Below are 15,742 nucleotides of genomic sequence, written 5' to 3' on the forward strand. Positions count from 1 at the left end.
TTTGTCTTTGAATATTCAGTGTTCAATCAGGGTGACTGTCCCTTTATTCAGTGGTTGGTGAAAGTCTTAACAGGGACAGCGATGTCATTATCTGACAATCTCCCTCAGCCCTTAACAGCAGGAATAGCCACTTCTCCTCGTATCATCTCGGAGCTCTGAGGAGCCGTGCATGACGGCAAATCCATGTGGTTGGATTTGGCTGCTTCTTGTTGAAAATCCAGGAGCATGTGCAAAGATTATTATCCATTTTGATTTCTCTGCGATTCATGGCCAAAGTCAATGTCACTGTGTAAGTGGTTGGTTCATGGACTACGTACGTCAAGCAGGATGTCTGCACAGGGAGCTGATTAAGGATATGTGCTAGTAATAACTCATCATTTTTAATAATCCACTATTCAGTTAGATTAAAAACATTGCTTATTGCTTTTAATGAAATAAAAATGACCATTTGAATACGCCTATGGATGATTTTAAATGTGGAAAGGATTCAAGTAGCCTACATGATATGTCTTGTGCATGCTAACAGTAAACTATAATGCATGCATAGGCTTTATAAGACAGAAAAGTATAATTAACCCAGGTATTACATTTCTTTCCAACATGGGTTGAGAAGGAGACTCTCTTGAAAACCAGCTGTCAATGTCTAAAGCCTTTTCTGCTAACAGTGTAGTAGCCTGAGAGAAACATACCTTACATATACATCTCATCAAGCCAACGAAATAAAATCAGTAGGCATGGGAAATGTATAGGATGCAAAAATGTATAAGTGCATGCAATTTCGTGTGTACCTGTGTGCATTTACATGCTTAATTGTAAATAAACCACATGTCAGAGTAATACAACACCTGTGTAAATCTGGTTAGAATTTCTACAAAATTTGTGAGGACACACAATGCACAGTATGATTTGCGTAAAATATTATTTGCAGTGCATAATAATGCATGCAGAGGATTTATTGGACCAACATTGTCACTGAAGCCCCAAGTGAAATGTGTACTTATTTATATGCAGTTATTCAGGTAAGCAGTAAATTTGAAATTACTTCTTGAGATTTCTGTCTAACACTGGGCTACGAGGGGGGGATTGTGCATTCTACACAGTTTTCCACGCCAGACTGCGGTGGTGTGATGTGTTGACAGTATTTAGTTCAGTAGCAGACGGTTTTAGACGCAGCTCTGAGAGAGAGAGAGAGAGAGAAAGAGAGAGGGGGGCGGGGGGACGCATCCCGCATTTTCTGCCCGCGTGCTCTGCCCTAAATCCCGTTCCTTCTCCCCCTCGGACGTGCGCCATGCGCGTGTTGCCTATGCATTAGCCATCCATTCAGGCCGCCTGACACCTCACCGACATAAAACCGCACGGCGGAAGGTAAAATATCTCCCTCCAGGCGAAAATAAAGCTTTGTCCCTCTGCTAATCTATAGGATATAAAACAAAGCCGGGCTCTGGTTGTGGCCTTATGCGCAGATTTTTTCCCCCCTCCTTCGCGTTCACAAAAGTCGATGAAGATGAATGAGACGACGTTGCTGGACCCTCGTGTCCCGTACTGTGTTATAGGATCTAGACCCCTCTCCCCAGCTCGCCTTTGCTGTCTTACACTCTCCCTGAGAAGTTAGTCAGCCTTTATCATTGATCAACCGCAGTCAATTGTCTTTCGGGAATTGTGTCCGATCGGTTCGCGATTACTTGATGGATTTAACATAGTGATCACCATCATGATCAGGACACCATTGGAGATTTTCTCTTTTATGCACTTAATCTATGAAAACACTTATTTTTCATAATCTTTTGATGTATTAGCTAAATCAAAGTATTCTTGCTAATGCAGAATAAAACACGTGGGGTATGCTGTTATAGGAAAATAATCAATGACTGCTTGTGTGATGCACTTGGATATATTTTTTTTTGTGACACAAAGTGTTTTATTAATCTTATTCCATAACTATTTAACAACGATTATGATGTTTAATCTATCAATGAACGATTTTTTTTTATCCATTTATAGTTACATTTCATGTTTGGGAACGTGAAAAAAGTCTAGCTTGTTACTGAGAGACAGGAAGGCACTTGATGGAAAACATACCGACTGTTACAAATCACTTACACTGGAGACTCCTTCCATAAATGTTAAATAAACATTTCCTTCCAGAAAACCGCCCTACATAAACAATCAGACCTATATATTTGTCTTTGTTAATTAAATAACAACAGTTTTTTAAGATGTTTATTATTAGACTATATGGCGTGCCTGCCATGCAAGTCCCTGTGAATGAGCTGCTTCTGGAAAATAAAATAGATATCAGAGGAGCTTTATAAACCTGTTAGAGCTGCTGTTATAGAAAATGACATAGAGAAGAAGAAGAAGAAGAAGAAGAAGAAGAAGCAGAAGAAGAAGAAGAAGAAGAAGAAGAAGAGGTTTGTTTCCCAAACATGCTAAAATCATGGAAAGCCCACATCTAGGTGCATGCTGGAAGATCATTTCTTGATAGGTCCTTTCTAAACCAGCATGACGCACACTGTAGCTAACAGGAAAAAATAGGGGGCGGGAGGTGTGTGTCTCTGTGTGTCTCTGTGTGTCTGTGTGTGTGTGTGTGGGGGGGGGGGGTAGAGGTTGTGCAGCTCAGCTCTCACAGCTGCTTTAATCCAACCCCAGGCTGTTGATATAAGCGACACATGGAGGTGATGTGTTGCGCTTTGCTTTTAGTTGGGTTTATATGTGCAGTGCGTCCCCTGAGCATGGCCCACCGTGCGATAACATCTCAAAGCGAGTGCTTATCGCCAACCATTATATTATAATCATTAGTGATCGTGGCCCTTTCACCCGTGCTGCAGGAGAAGCGCAGGGATCCATTAATCTAAACTAGAGCCCTGCGCTTCCCAGCACTGCTCGTTTTCATTCGTGCCCAACGGGGAATAATATAATAATAGGCCAAGATCTCATCAGTGAGCTGGCATGATGGTGGATACTTTTTTGTTATTGAGCTCACCATCGAAAACTATTACACACCAGTTAGGGTTCATTTAGGCTGGTTTGTGTTGCATTAGCATAGCATCCTTTGCTCTTTTTACTAGAATGAGATGTGCTTCCTTGTTAGTTCTCTACTGCAAATGGGAGTTTAAGTTGTTGAATAGACTCTAATAGAGATATCTAAATTTGTATTATCTCCCAAGTTAAGTTGCACATTTCTGCTGATTTAAGAGAACAGTATTGCCCATGTACTACAGTCATATATTCCTGCACCCCCCCCCCCCACACCCCCAACCCCCAACCCCCCTTCTTATATTTGCTTATTACATTATTGCATATATCCTTTCTTGAAAGTAAGATATAAAATGCATCGTGTCTAGGTTTGCTTACTGGTTTTAGGAGCGAAATGGGAGACATGAGTAGCTGGTCCAGTGATCGAACTGATCTATATCATCCATTGAATTTCTTCTGCCAGTCTGCGGCGAGTAGGAAAATGTTTATGTAGAGCTGCTGGTCAATAGTGAAACACACTGACGTGTTTGTTTGGTCTCAGTCCATTTTTTTTTTTTTTTTTGTCTCCCAACTGACAGCGATTTTAAATTCGTTAGATCAGGCACTTAACACAGACAGGGAAGCATCGCACTTCTGTTTAAGGATCTCTTTATTCCAACAATGTCAAGCGTGCAGAGCAGAACACAGTAGAGCATTATGGTTAAGCAGTGCACTGGGTGATATATTGCAGTGCTCGTGCCTGAGTCGTGCCTCACCAGTAATCAGTTTGGCCATGCTGCAAGTTTAGGCCGTTCTTCACACCGGCGCTTCTCCACTTTGAGTGATTGACAGCTGGTCCACGGCTCGCGCTTTCCTCCCTGCGGAAAAGAAACACGTCGATGAAAGCAAAGGCAAAAAAAAAAAGAAAAAAAAAAAAAAGGAAAAAAGCGCGTGCCTCTTTTCGGCGGCATTAAAATTTACGCCCTGCCCTCGACCTCCCCAATCACTTCGTCTGTAGCCAAAGCAGACGCAGAACGTTAATTACATAAACAGTGGCTATCTCCTCGACATGCAGACATGCGCAAATCCTCTGACGTCTGCTATATAGCACCAACAGTGCATTCTTAGAATAAATGGGGTTTTCAAGGGTTCTTTAAGCGTTCATTGGATAATTAAGGGTTATTAGCATCCAAAATGGGTTAACTTGGATCCTTTCGTGATTGGGAAATACGCTGGGGTTTGCATAGCTCATTTTTGGGTTCCACCAGAGCGACAACTGAAGGAACCTTAAGTTTCGTGTCTCAGTGGTTAGACGGTTGTAAGTTTATATCCCAGGGCTGCCAGAGAGACACTGTGGGTTCATAATAAAAATAAAAATAAATAAATAAATAAATAAATAACAATATGACCTCAATGATTGACTTTTTGTTTTGTTTGTTTGTATGAAAATCATACTACTCTGATTTTGATTTTTATTTTATTTATTTTTTTAAAAGACACATATTTCCCTTTTATATACTTGTACAAAAATGGTTCCTTTGTATAGTTAAGGGGTTTTAGCTCCCTAAAAGGGGTCTTTTTTGAAGAAATACTTTCTGATATAGGGTTTTGCATAGAACCTTTTAAGGTTCCCCAAGAGGACAACCAACAACCAAAGGATTAATAATTTTCACCTTTTTTACTTTTCTTTGTGTATCCTTATATAGGCGTGATGACCTTAAGCCTACATGGTCCACAAATATGGTTTATTAAAAAAAAGAATTCGTTTTGTCAGATAGGTAACACTTGTCTAGGTTTGTGTTTTGAGGCACATAAAAATAGGCGCCTGTTTTGGTTCGATAATAAAATCTATAAACTGTGAGCGTTAACCGGCGCTGAGGCTTAATCAGCATCTTCCACACGTGACGTGACGTTTGATTTCCACCTGAAAGTGACATGATTTGATTGTTTGGCTGTTTCCGAGACAGATTTCAAAAAGACTTTGCGGGCATAACGTTTCTTCTCAATCTTGCGCAACTCGACATTTGACCCTATAATGCAGACCACTGCACTAACGTCATTCTCATGAATAAAAAGTGTAAACACAGCGGCGCAGTCACACACACACACACACACACACACACACACACACACACACACACACACACACAGAGGGGCTCTTGGCCCAAATCCCCCACCCCTCCACCCCTCAGTCTGCCCGAGCTCCGGTGCGCTCAGCTAATCAAAGCCCGAGTCAGGCCTAATATTTCTCACTTTATTACCGAAGTGGCAGCGGGGCCTGTAGCCCACCATCACTGCACTACCCGTCTCACCTGCTCTCCACACGTTAACGTTACACAGCTATAGAAAAACGAGCAGGTCAAATGAAAGCAACTAAATCAAAAAGCCTTAAGAGCCTTAACAGACCTTAAGAACTAAAAGTAATAATTTTGCGTTCATCCGTTCCTTTCTTTATTAATTATTACGTCTTTGTTCGTTTATTTATTTTGTTGATTATATTGTTTTTGTCAGTTTAAAATGTTATTTCTATTTTTTTTATATTATTCGAAAACCTGTTGACATTTGTAAGTAATTGACATTATTATTATTATTATTATTATTATTATTATTATTATTATTATTATTATTATTGTTGTTGTTGTTGTTGTTGTTGTTATTATTATTATTATTATTGTCAACAACAACAACAACAACAACAATACTACTACTACTACTACTACTACTACTACTACTAATAATAATCGTTTATTTTTCAGTGATTGAGGTTTTCGACGTTAACATTTTTTATGTTGTTTTAGTAAATGAACTCCTATAGTGTTACATATTGGCTACAACACACACTCTAATTGAATGTAACATAAAAAGAAATTAGTCTTTAGAAAATACCGATTGTCAGGAGCTGGAAAAACTGAAGTGGACCAAAGTAAAGTATTGCAGGTAAACTTAGTGACCACGCTGTTATCTGAATATACACTGAGTCGATTTCACTGAGGGGTAATCCACTGGCAGTTATATATAGTAATGGGTCATTACTAATGGATCAAACAGTAAACGCAGCATTGAAGATTTGTGCTGCCATTTAACGCACCTGAGTATTATGAGCTCGTACCTGTATTCACAGAGTCCTAATTATTATGTCAGAATAGTACGACACTTATGGTCACCTGTGGTGGCGTACTATTTTGGCATACTATTTAGTATGCTGCTTGGGACGCGTTATATTGAGCATGCGTACAGACCCGGCGCGAGGATCCGTCGCGGGAGGCATTTCTCTTAATCGATAGCTCCCTCTAGCACCGACCCTTCCCCAAACTCCTCACTCCAACACGGTGCTTATGAACTGCAGTTTTCTTACAAGTAGCCTACACAACAGCGTTAGCCTTTTAGTGGTTACCTATTATTATTATTATTATTATTATTATTATTATTATTATTATTATTTTTATTATTATTACGTTTAGTGTGTGAATATTTCTCCCATTTTACAGGACGGTTGCACTTCTCAAGTCACAAAAGTAATATATATATATTTTTTTATTACAGCCTATAATAAATAATCATGTATTTTTTAAGTATTTATATAAATATATAAATATGCAGGCCCCTATTTATTTATTTATTTATTTATTTATTTATTTATTTATTTGTGCATTATTATTATTATTATAATTATTATTATTATTATTATTATTATTATTATTATTATTGTTGTTGTTGTTATTATTATTATTATTATTATTATTATTATTATTATTATTATTATTATTATTATATTGTTTGATGTCTGATTATGTGGTTGTGTTAATGTTTAATGGGCTGTTATAATTTTTTGGTTTTATATTTTTCCTTATTTTCATTTATCAAAAAATATATATATTGGATGTTTTGACTAAAGCTTAATAATGCTGTATGCAAAAGGCCTGTAAACGGTCCGTGACGTCATTAAATGAGCTGAGCTAGCATAAAACGAAATTCGAGTTTTAACCGATTTAAACATCATAAATGCTGTGATAAATTATAACGTCACTCATTCTGGCCTTTTCTTTAAGGGAAGAAAGAAAAAGCTTTAATATTTTACTGAAATATGATAATCATGGTCACATAGATAGCACAGAATTGAGTGGGTTTTTTTCTTTTTGTGTGTGTGTGTGTGTGTGTGTGTGTGTGTTTCCTAAAGACACACATATACATTGTCATTGCGCATCTCTTTGCCTCCACGCCTTCAGTTTTCATGAGAAGCAGCGCATGTGTGAGACCACTAACAGACTCTGTATTGATTCCGGATTCTATGCGGATCGTTTAGATACAGACAGCCAAAAATAGAGGAAAAAATATGTTGTGTGTGTGTGCGTGTGTGTGTGTGTGTGTGTGTGTGTGTGTGTGTGTGTGTAGTGGGTGACGATGTAAATCGACATTTCCGTTTGAGAAAAAAAGGCTACCTTCATGCCACCTCTGTGCAGAAAATAGAAAGAAATGTAAACAACTCATCCACAGTTCACATTCAAACTAGTTACCATTTCTTACATTTTTCCTTTCGGACCAAGAAATCATGATTTTAGCTATTCTCATTTATATCCCTCCATCCCTCAGTATATAAGTGTGATTTGGCTAAACGTCTATGTATATTGGTCTATAATTGAAGCCTGTGAGGTGTGTAGGGCCATTAGGAGTTACTAAGTTGATCCAGCCTCCTGTAAACTTTAGAGCCTTCTCGTCTTTCGCTTTCTCTCGTCCGACAAAAGGACCAAAGGAAGAAAGTATTTATTAAAATGGCCTTTACACGTCGTTGATTCAACAGTGAGGTGATGCAGCCGATTGAGTCAAATAGCCTTTGAAATACGTCTTAACGGGAGGCACGTGCGCCGATATGAACGACACTTTGTACTGTGAATTTATTTATTTATTTATTTTTAAGTATATATATATATATATATATATATGATATTATAAACAGAAAACAAAGACAAGACTCTAAGCAGAAGAAATGTTGCGCAGAATAAACTAACAAGAAAAAAAAAAAACCCATCCACATTTGATAATTAATAGTCTATAATTGGCATATTTTAGGAAAACTATATAAAAAGCCTTTTAACAAAATAACTTGTTTTTGCAAAATAAATGTGCTGATTAACCAAACCGTAATTCGATGCATATATTTCTGTCATAAAAACTTCTCCGGTGCTTATGAAGATGCTCCAAATGCGCCCAGCATTAAGCAATGTTTGAGATATAGCTTTATTAAACCACTGGCGCTCAATAGCTTACACTATTGCAAAATTATACTGAGGTGATGCATTTGCCTATTTAATAAAAAAATAGAGAAGCCATAAAGACGAATGCCTACCTTATGAAAATATTCGCCCCAGTCCTCGTTACCCAGTCGATTAAAGATCACTGGAGAATTAAAGAACGGGAAGGAAAAAGGAAACGCACTGGCATACATCAAGGCTCTGCGTCTTTCTGGCTATCCCCAACATTTACTAAGATATGACACTTTCTGGAGGTTTTTTGACAATTGGTTTCCTCTGTTCCCTATAAATAGGACCGAGTACAGCGGCAGAGCGGCGAGGAGACAGCTAATGGTCACTTGTACGGAAAGATGCTGATTGGTCTCGACCTGCCGTGACGTCACAGGGCTGTGAATAAGTCTGGCTCGTGCGCTTTGCGGGAACATTCAGAACACCGAAGACTGCGTGAGGAGCGTCAGTAACGCAACGACCTGTCACACACAACCTGTCCTTTGTAGCATCTTTCACCTCTTTTACCTCACCGAGGAGGAAACACCCGACCTGAAGGAAACGCACTCTGAACTGGCTTGATGGTTATCTTATCTTATTAGAGCGCGCGCCGGTGGACACATGGTGGACGTGGTGAAGTGCGTTCAGCTCGCGCTTTGATGTGATCTTCTCGTTTGCTGGTTCCGGTTGCATTCTGCTCTGCCAACAGACACTTTTCCTTCATCGCTCTTTTTTCTCCAATGCTTAACCTTGACAACAATCGCAACTTGCTGATGCGTGATGGTGTTCCCCGTGTAGCCAACATCCGGTTGGTGATTTAACTTTACCGACGTGCACTGGCTTTATTTGAATCACTGCAAATGTGTTTGTGTGGAAGAGGACCGAAACGACTGACAGCTGAGGCTCTGCCGGTTCCTCCTGCATGAGAAGGCTCACATTTGATTGCTCGGGGCTTTTTTTGTTGTTGTTTGGACGAAACGCAGAAGTGGTGCCGACACCTGAGTGTTTCCCATCTGACAACCGTTCACAAAGACTTACAAGAGACTTGGAGTAACCTTCGGCGCTTTTGTGTGTGTGTTTTTTGTGTGTGCGTGTGAGATAATACGAAAAGGCTCTCAGGTTGTGGAGAAAAACGCAGCAGTGATTGTGGGAGAGCATCCAAAGACGATGGTCCACTGTGCAGGCTGCGAGAGGCCTATACTGGACAGGTTCCTGCTCAATGTGCTGGACAGAGCGTGGCACATCAAGTGTGTGCAGTGCTGTGAGTGCAAATGCAATCTGACCGAGAAATGCTTTTCTCGAGAAGGGAAACTCTATTGCAAAAATGACTTCTTTAGGTAAGTTGGAGATGCAGGATATCTCTTTGACAATCAACAATCATAACCAGTGATTTCGTTGGTGTTGTGATGGAGCCTATAAGCACTAATATACAACAAATTAGCACGATATATATATATATATATATATATATATATATATATATATATATATATATATATATATATATATATATATATAAAATAGAATGTTTATGTCATTTATCATATATCTAGCTCCTTTAAGTACTTATAGGTCTTCACAAGAGGGTTGATGATAACTCAAATCTGATTTTTAAAAAATGTATCACTAATACAAAAAAGCAAATATGCCATTAGTAACTGTTTACGATAGGCTATCATCGGATTAAACAACAAATCCTATATATAAATATATATATACATATCCTATAAAATGATATCTGATATAAACATTTAAGTATAACTTAATTCCTGAATAAATACCTAGCCACAATGCTCTTTATTTATCCTCTACTCTAGTTCTATTTTAATAAGCATATTTATCTAACAAAAACATTTGTATACAATTCCGTACTAAATACTACAGTTATTCTCTGACATGGAATGATCTGCAGAAATGCATATCTTTTGATTTGCAAACAAACAAAAAATAAAATAAAAATAAAAATAATAATCCCAGTGTGAAACGGGAAGGTAAGACTTGTCAACAAGGTTAGCATGTTGGTTTCTTTGATTAGCAAAGCAGTTAATTAAAGGCTTGTTCATTTGAATTGTCATGCAAAAGAAAGCGCAGCTCCACTAATGCTCTGTATACAGTGAAGTGTGTAAGGAAATCACACTTGTGCAGGCCGATGAGCCACAGGGATCACTGGTTAGACCCGTATGTGTTTGAGTGTGTGTGTGTGTGTGTGTGTGTTTGCGGGTCGAGCGCACATGTGATAAGAGGATTTGAATAAAAAACACACTTTTGAGGTGGAAATCAGCAGGCAGCACAATCAGACTGGGAATCAACAAACACTGAACATCGCAATACACACAATTCAGAAGAGTGAATTTAGCAGTGGGTAACGTGTTTTGAGGATATTCACTGAATAACGTTTTTCAATGGTTTTATTTGTTGGTATTTGTACCAAGTTCTATATATAATCACATATTTTGTATGCTGTTATGTGTAGGTCATTATTCAATGGGACATATATTTTCCAGTATCGCATTTATTATTATTATTATTATTATTATTATTATTATTATTATTATTATTATTATAGAGTATTTCAGGGGTCTTTTATGCGCGTATATTTTTGGTTGATTCAAAAAGTCCATCTACTTGTTACCTTCAGTGAGAGCCAGAAACCTACATTAAGCTCTTAGGGTTATTGTTAGATATTATATTCATATGAAAATGTTTGAAATGTGTTGTATTTCGCAGGCGCTTTGGGACAAAGTGCGCAGGTTGTGCTCAGGGCATTTCGCCCAATGACCTGGTCCGCAGAGCGCGCAGTAAAGTGTTCCACCTCAACTGCTTCACATGCATGATGTGCAACAAACAGCTGTCTACGGGGGAGGAACTCTACATCATAGACGAGAACAAATTCGTGTGCAAAGACGACTATTTAAGTAACACCAACGTGAAAGACACCAACCTTCTCTCGGGTAAGATAAAAGTCACTAGGGAAATGAGTGACACTTGTAACACGTAAAAGTATACTGAAGAACGCAAGTTACTCAGGTGCACACTGATGTGATTATAAAGCCGTTTAATGATAGCTGACGCATTGTGAGTTTTTAAAAACATATTTACGTTAAGGTGCTAAATTATACTTTAAAATAATCTAGAATATTCTAAAAAAAAAAATTCAAAAGCATGTACCCCCCCCCCATGTTAAACCCACTCTCTAAAAATAAATGACAAGATAAATTGCTGTAGTACATTTTAAATGCTATTATGAAACATACTTGAGGAAACAGTTGCTTTATCCTCCATTTAACATTTAGTATAATATTTTATGGTTATGGACTGCACTTAAAAAAATCATCTTATATAATATATGTTACAATAATAAATAAAATCAATATTAATTAATGGACCCGTTGGGTTTCTTATTGAAAGTATGGTTCTTTAGGGAATCATTCAAACCTTTGCAACAATCATCCTGGAGGCAATTTTTTAAGGGTTCTTCCAGTAACCTTTTATTTTCAGGCAACAAACAAGAAAAAAAAAATGTATTGATCTAAAGGCCTAATAAAGATTATTTAATTGCCAAATAAACATTAGGCTTATCAATATCATTCTCAGTGATAATATGAGTAGTAGTCGTATAAAATATTTTTTTTGCATTTGATTCATATTCCAATAGCAGATTTTCTTAACCCCCCTTATTTCTCCAATGTGTGTTCAGTAACAGCCTGCAGTGATCCGAGTTTATCGCCCGATTCCCAAGACCCGCTTCAGGACGATGTGAAGGACTCGGAAATCGCCACCTTGTCGGACAAAGAAACGGTGAACAACGAGAACGACGACCAGAACCTGGGCGGGAAGCGGCGCGGCCCGCGCACCACCATCAAAGCCAAACAGCTCGAGACGCTCAAGGCGGCGTTCGCGGCCACGCCCAAGCCCACACGCCACATCCGGGAACAGCTCGCGCAGGAAACCGGCCTCAACATGCGCGTCATCCAGGTAAAGTTAACCTTAAAAAAAAGAGTCTGCTTCAGAGTTGTTTCGGATTGAAAATAGGCCAGTGGCTGCTTATAGCCCATATCACATGCCTTTAATATAAATAATATAAACTAAAATAAAGATTCTGACAGTCTGTTAAATATCACCTAGACTAATTCATTTTAGAAATTGTTTGGTAGCCTATCAGCGCGCGGTCGCTGACCTCAACACAACATCATTTGAATGGAAACGGGAAAAATGTATTTTGCTGGCATCTGCGAATGTTCGGAAGTAGTATTTATACTGTTAGCCTGTTTTTTTTTATTTATTTATTCTTGGCTCGGGTGACGGAGAGAGGTGCCAACTGGCGTTAGGCTGGCGGGAGCGGCGGGAAGCTTGGCAGCGCGGCGCCATCACGCTCTGCGCCCACATTTAGCCATGCTGGGACGCTTCTCAGTCAAGTGGAAAGTCTGTAGCAAAATAGCAAAACCAGCCGATTCTGCTTGTATTTATTTATTTATTTATTTATTTATTTATTTATTTGGCGCGCGCGCAACGACGACTATTGATTATTGTCATTTTCGGAGTTGTTATGAGACAAGGAGAGTTCTGCAGAGAGCCGGTGTGCTTCATGTCTCCATCAGTCTGTAGTCTGTAGAGTAACCCGTTGGTACAATCTGCTGCCACCACGTAGAAACACACAAATGAATGAGGATAAAATATTAAAGATAGGCCATAATTACAGCATTTATCAGTAAAGGTCGTGTAAATAGGTGCTGTGGGAATCGCCTGATATATTAATGGGGCTGAACATCAAATCAGCGGCATTTACTGTTTAAGTCTTTAAGTTTTCAGAATAAATAGGTTAATTAGAGGAAAAAAATAGGAATAGTTATATAAATTGGTAGAAACACTAACCCAAGTGAGACAGCTAATATTTGTAATAGCCTTCCTCTTATTAATTAGGTATTTCAGGTTCCTGCTGCCGCCACCTCAGTGTGGCTAGGTCATATATATATATATATATATATATATATATATATATATATATATATATATATATATATATATATATATATATATGCCCAGGAATTGGACAGCGTCAGCGTTCTAGTGTACTCCTATAGCTAGGTTTTAGGACATGTGATCATATGGAAAAGTTATGAAGTTGAGTGGAAAACACGCAGATAAATAATCACATTGCTGATTATTAGGTAAATAAAAACGCATGTAGGTTAACGCTGTTATTTTGGAATTTAGTCTAATATGTCTAGCGCACACTAAGACTGGTTCGTGGCACTCATCCTCAAAACGATGGGAATTTGGACGTTGTTAAGGGCTAAAAAAAATCTAACGAGTAAAAAAAAAAACCAAAAAAAAAAAAAAAAAAAAAAACCTCAAGCTAATAAATATAAATATGTTATAAATGTGATATGTACATAAACTATAAAATAATCGTTTTATTTAGGTATCGGCAGAAAAATGTGAAAACAGAGATGTAGAAAAATGATCGTGTTATTGTTTGGCTTTAGTGTTATTTAAGTGTGTATTTGTCTGGCCTGTCTGCTTTAGGTGTGGTTCCAAAACCGGCGCTCTAAAGAGCGGCGCATGAAGCAGCTGAGCGCACTGGGCGCGCGGAGACACGCGTTTTTCCGGAGTCCACGGAGGATGCGCACGCTGGTGGACCGCCTGGAGCCAGGAGAACTCATCCCGAACGGCCCCTTCTCCTACTACGGAGGTAAACCTGGCTTCCTTATCCTCCTCGCACCTCTCTCCTAACCGCTGCTGAGCGCTTTGACACGCGTCTGTAAAGCGCCATTTCCATTTGTCCCGCCGCCGCAGGAAGCCTTTGAAGCCTCGCACTGTTCATCAGACAGCTGGAACCAGGAGAGCTGACCGACAGCGAGTCTGATCGCTTATCGGATTGTGTAGTCTTAGAACAAATAATATATATAGACAATGTAGCGGATGTTCCAAAATGGTCCATTCATACTTAATGGTCTATTCGACAGTACGGTTGTTTAATCCCGACAATGCAAAATGAAAAATATTCAAGGCGCGCAAACGAAGAGTTGAAGCAGTGCATGCTTTAAATGTTGGCTGGTAAGAAAATTCAAGGGTTAATTCAGCCTGTGCATTCTGCTGAACTCTTGCCTTTCGGGCAACAGTGTTTAGTGTTATTGCTGTTTTAGTCTTGGCCGTTATCACCGACACATTTCCGCTGGAGCTGTGTTCAGCCTCTCCTCGCCTTCATTCATGCGTGAGTCGTTAGCATAATTGAGGTCAGCTGGTTAGCCATTTCTATCAACAGATTTTTTTTTTATTCCACTGGCATTTCCTTCCCTCTCATCTTTAGCACTCATAGGACTTTAATGTTTTGGCTATTTATTGGAGTTTTTTTTAATGTAAAAAAAGAGCCTTCTTTGATCACTTTATAGGCAAAACTACTATAGATTATTATTATTATATATTATATAATGCCACTTTGTAAAAAAAAAAAAAAAACTGTACTGAAAGGAAAGACAACAATTATTTCATATCAATTATTAATAATAATTTTGTAAAGAAATGAATCCTTGCTTTTTCATGTTTTTTATTTTATTCTAGAATGATTGGTATTTTTTACATTGTGTTAAAGCTTTCAGTGTACATATGGGTATTATAGATATGGTACGAATTGTGAGAATGTTAAATTATAGATGAATGAATTAATTTCTCACCACTTTTGTTTACTCTGCATGTGATTTAAGTGTAACATGCTCTGTGACTTTTCTGGCACAGTAAGAGCCTGTTCCACAAAACTACAGGCTACACATGCATTCATTTTAAACATGTACTTTGAGTTTTATTTGCTGAAAAAAAAAAATTCTCTTTTATATGGCAGATTATCAGAGTGATTACTATGGACCTGGAGGGAACTATGACTTCTTTCCTCAAGGGCCACCGTCTTCACAGGCCCAGACCCCAGTGGATCTCCCCTTTGTCCCGTCATCAGGACCCACTGGCACCCCTTTAGGGGGCATGGACCATCCCATCCCTGGGCATCATCCGTCCAGTGAAGTACAGCGCTTTTCAGACATCATGTCTCACCACCCAGGAGAGTCGCCCAGCCCAGAACCTGGGATCCCTGGACCTCTGCACAGTATGTCATCCGACGTGTTTGGCCCTAGTCCCTCCTTTACCTCACTCTCCCTCAATGGAAGCGGATACAACAACCACCTCTCCCATCCTCCTTCAGAAATGAATGAGGGCACAGTCTGGTAGCTCCTGAAGGCATTTCTCCAGAGAGAAATTAGGGACAGCAGAAAAGAGAGGATGGCAACAGGGACACTGGTCACTTTTTGCCATTCATATTTATTATTTTTTGTCATTTTTCTTCATTATTTTGCTGATAAGAGAGTATAAACAGGTGCAGCAGACAAAGAGGCCATATACATTTACTTTGATATTGTGTTGCAGTTCAGTTATGTTGTTTTCTCCTCATCAAAGTCAGAACTCGAGCACAGAAATGACTGATGGCTACTGTTGACCTAATCGCTGTATGGACGGCGCTGTGAGGCTTAGCACAGCAACTCCCCTCCTCCCGAAGCCCTCCA

At 38.8% G+C, this 15,742-nt stretch overlaps 1 protein-coding gene across 1 annotated transcript; it reads left to right on the forward strand.

Moving 5' to 3' along the window:
- The first annotated feature begins 8,493 nt into the window (after nt 1-8,493).
- On the forward strand, nt 8,494-15,410 carry lhx1a (LIM homeobox 1a). The gene is made up of 5 exons (XM_053647734.1): nt 8,494-9,529; nt 10,920-11,143; nt 11,890-12,167; nt 13,719-13,884; nt 15,031-15,410. The coding sequence occupies exons 1-5, from the start codon at nt 9,360-9,362 to the stop codon at nt 15,408-15,410; spliced, it is 1,218 nt and encodes a 405-aa protein (XP_053503709.1). The 5' UTR covers nt 8,494-9,359.
- Nucleotides 15,411-15,742: the final 332 nt, after the last annotated feature.

Source organism: Ictalurus furcatus, chromosome 17 (genome assembly GCF_023375685.1).
Source record: "Ictalurus furcatus strain D&B chromosome 17, Billie_1.0, whole genome shotgun sequence".
NCBI classification, from domain to species: domain Eukaryota; kingdom Metazoa; phylum Chordata; class Actinopteri; order Siluriformes; family Ictaluridae; genus Ictalurus; species Ictalurus furcatus.

Excerpts from the sequence above, each read along its gene's own strand:
- lhx1a (XM_053647734.1), top strand. The coding sequence starts at position 9,360 with ATGGTCCACTGTGCAGGCTGCGAGAGGCCTATACTGGACAGGTTCCTG. Across the intron at positions 9,530-10,919 it reads TGCAAAAATGACTTCTTTAG|GCGCTTTGGGACAAAGTGCG; the intron begins GTAAGTTGGAGA and ends TGTATTTCGCAG. Across the intron at positions 12,168-13,718 it reads TCAACATGCGCGTCATCCAG|GTGTGGTTCCAAAACCGGCG; the intron begins GTAAAGTTAACC and ends TGTCTGCTTTAG.